Source organism: Penaeus vannamei, chromosome 12 (assembly GCF_042767895.1).
Source record: "Penaeus vannamei isolate JL-2024 chromosome 12, ASM4276789v1, whole genome shotgun sequence".
NCBI classification, from domain to species: Eukaryota; Metazoa; Arthropoda; class Malacostraca; order Decapoda; family Penaeidae; genus Penaeus; species Penaeus vannamei.
The window spans coordinates 18,756,463-18,759,211 of NC_091560.1; the positions used below are offsets into that span (position 1 = coordinate 18,756,463).

At 52.1% G+C, this 2,749-nt stretch overlaps 1 protein-coding gene across 1 annotated transcript in view; it reads left to right on the top strand.

The window, feature by feature from the left end:
• Window positions 1–664: 664 nt before the first annotated feature.
• LOC138863498 (uncharacterized) overlaps window positions 665–2,749 on the top strand; it is a 5,225-nt gene continuing 3,140 nt past the window's right edge. The window contains exons 1-3 of the mRNA XM_070127651.1: window positions 665–685; window positions 1,384–1,507; window positions 1,631–1,732. Coding sequence (XP_069983752.1) covers window positions 665–685; window positions 1,384–1,507; window positions 1,631–1,732 — 247 coding nt within the window. The remainder of the gene's footprint in view (window positions 686–1,383; window positions 1,508–1,630; window positions 1,733–2,749) is intronic.

Below are 2,749 nucleotides of genomic sequence, written 5' to 3' on the forward strand. Positions count from 1 at the left end.
GCGGGCTGCGGGCCCCGTTGGGAGGGTGGCTGCTGGGGCGCAGAATAGGAATGGGAACTCCTCGTCCTGCCTGCGTCCTGGCAGCCGCCAGCCCAATATGAAGCTTGTGGGGCAAAGCCCTAGGGATGAAGGTGGATGAAGGGTCCCGCAGCCTGCCGCCTTTTATGTGGGGCAGCGTCGGTGGGGGTGGCAGAGGTGGCATCCACCCGGAGCAACTACCCGAGGGTTAACCTCAGGCGGGAAGTCTTTACGTCAGGAAGATCGGTTACCCCTGCTATCGAGGGAACTGGGGAGGCTGAGAGTGGGGGTGGCTGCTCTCTCAGAGGTGAGAAGACCTGGCAGCGGCACGACCAGTGAAGGTGGCTACACCTATTACTGGTCAGGCCGCAGCCATGGTCACCATCTCCAGGGAGTAGCCATAGCTGTCTCTGGTAGGTTCCAGCCCTCGGTGGTAGAGGTCACTCCAGTCGGTGAGCGTATAATGGTAATGAGACTGTGTACGCTCCTACCGATGTTTGTAAACTTGATGTGAAAGAGATGTTCTACACCAAACTTGTATCCGTGGCAGACATTTGTCCCCAGCGTGATATTCGTATTGTTCTGGGTGACTTCAATGCGGTATCTGACTGTGATCAAGCTGGTTGTGAGATGTCTATTGGTCCTCATGGTTCGGGAGTTGATACCGGCAGCGAGAATTCCCTCCTTTTCCGGGATTTTGCTAGATCCCAGAAATTGAGGATTTATGGCTCCTGGTACCAGCGCCCAGACCTACATCATTGGACATGGTACAGCGATGCGGGTAATGCAACCAAGGAGATCGACCACATTCTCATTAGCACTCATTGGAGGATCCTCTAGAACTGCAGGGTGTACAGGAGTGTTGAGTTCTGTGGTACTGACCATAGATTGGTTGTGGCTACCCTCCTGGTACACTTCAAAACTCCCCAGCGGTCCAATGACCACCCTAGAGTGTTTCATCTGGACAGGCTGAAGGAGAGGGAGTGTGCTCGGAGGTTTGCTGAGACAATCTCTGATCGGTTCACAGCGCTTGACAACCTGACAGACCCTGTACTTCTGTGGGACACCTTCAAGCGTGAAACGCTTGATGCAGCCCAAGAATCGATCGGAGAACGCCCGAGAGCAAGACAGAATTCAATCTCTCAGGAGACACTGGAAGCCACTGATGCTTGCCGTGCGGCTCGTCTAGCACGGGATCGAGATTTGCACCGTTCTCAGGTGCGCAGAACTCGGTCTCTGTTAAGAAGGGACAAGGAACAATTTATTAGGAATCTTGCTGAGGAGGTTGAAGGCCATTTCTTAGTAAATGGCCTTCGTCCTGCATACCAAGCCCTGAGAAAACTGAACTCCAAGCCCTCTTCACAGGTGACTGCAGTTTGCTTAGTGGGTGTCCAGATTGTTTCAGATCCTGTTGCGCTGAGGGAGCGTTGGATTGAATACTTTGAGCAGTTGTATCAGGTTGACCCTCCAACAGTTAACTTGGATGTGGGTAGTGCCGTGATTCTGCTGCCGGACCCACCCATTAGCGAGGACCCTCCCTCCCTAGCTGAGGTTAGGGAGGCGATCTCCAAGCTGAAGAGTGGTAAAGCAGCGGGTATTTGCGGCATCCCAGCTGAACAGTTAAAGGCTGGTGGTGAACCTATGGCTCGGGAATTCCATGCTGTCCTGGCTGCCATTTGGCAGTCCGATACTGTTCCCTCTAACCTGTTGAGGGGTGTGGTCATCCCTCTCTGGAAGGGGAAGGGGGAACGATGGGACTGCAGCAATCACCGCGGCATCACACTGCTCAGTGTACCAGGCAAGGTTCTCGCCCGCATCCTTCTGAGGCGTATCAGAGACCATCTACTAAGGCATCAGAGGCCAGAGCAATCCGGATTCACTCTTGGTAAGTCAACCATAGACCGTATCCTTGTGTGTTGAGTCATTGTAGAGCGTCGTCGTGAGTTCGGACGTGGGTTGCTTGCAGCCTACATTGACTTCAAGAAGGCGTTTGATACAGTACATCGGGAATAACTCTGAGAGATCCTGAGACTGAGAGGAATTCCAACAAGGATTATTGAACTAATAGCAAACCTATATACTAGTACTGAAAGTGCTGTAAAGTGTGGTGGGGGCCTGTCGAGCTTCTTTCCTGTCAGTTCAGGAGTGAGGCAAGGCTGTGTTCTTGCACTAACCCTTTACAACACTTGCATGGACTGGATACTAGGCAGAGTTACTGTTCAAAGTCATTGTGGAGCAACACTGAGTAATATTAAGGTTACAGACCTTGATTTTGCCGATGATGTTGCAATTCTATCTGAGTCTTTGGAAACCTTAGTGGTGGCCCTCGATGCATTTAGTAATGAAGCGAAGCCCTTGGGTCTAGAGGTCTCCTGGACCAAGACCAAGATCCAGGACTTTGGGGACTTGCTAGGTGAACCTGTTCAGTCGGTACGTGCTTGCGCCGAGGACATTGAAGTCACAGAGAGCTTTACATACCTTGGTAGTGCAGTTCATAACTCAGCAGACGGATTGGCCTGGCAGCAGGGGTCATGAACTCTCTCAACAAGAGTATTTGGAGATGCCGGTACCTGTGCAGAAGGACCAAGCTACGGGTTTTCAAGGCCCTGATAGTGCCAGTTTTGCTCTATGGTAGTGAAACCTGGACATTATCCAGTGCACTGGAGTCTCGTCTTGACGCCTTTTGTAATAGGTTCTTGCGCCAGATCATGGGGTACTGTTGGCGGGACCA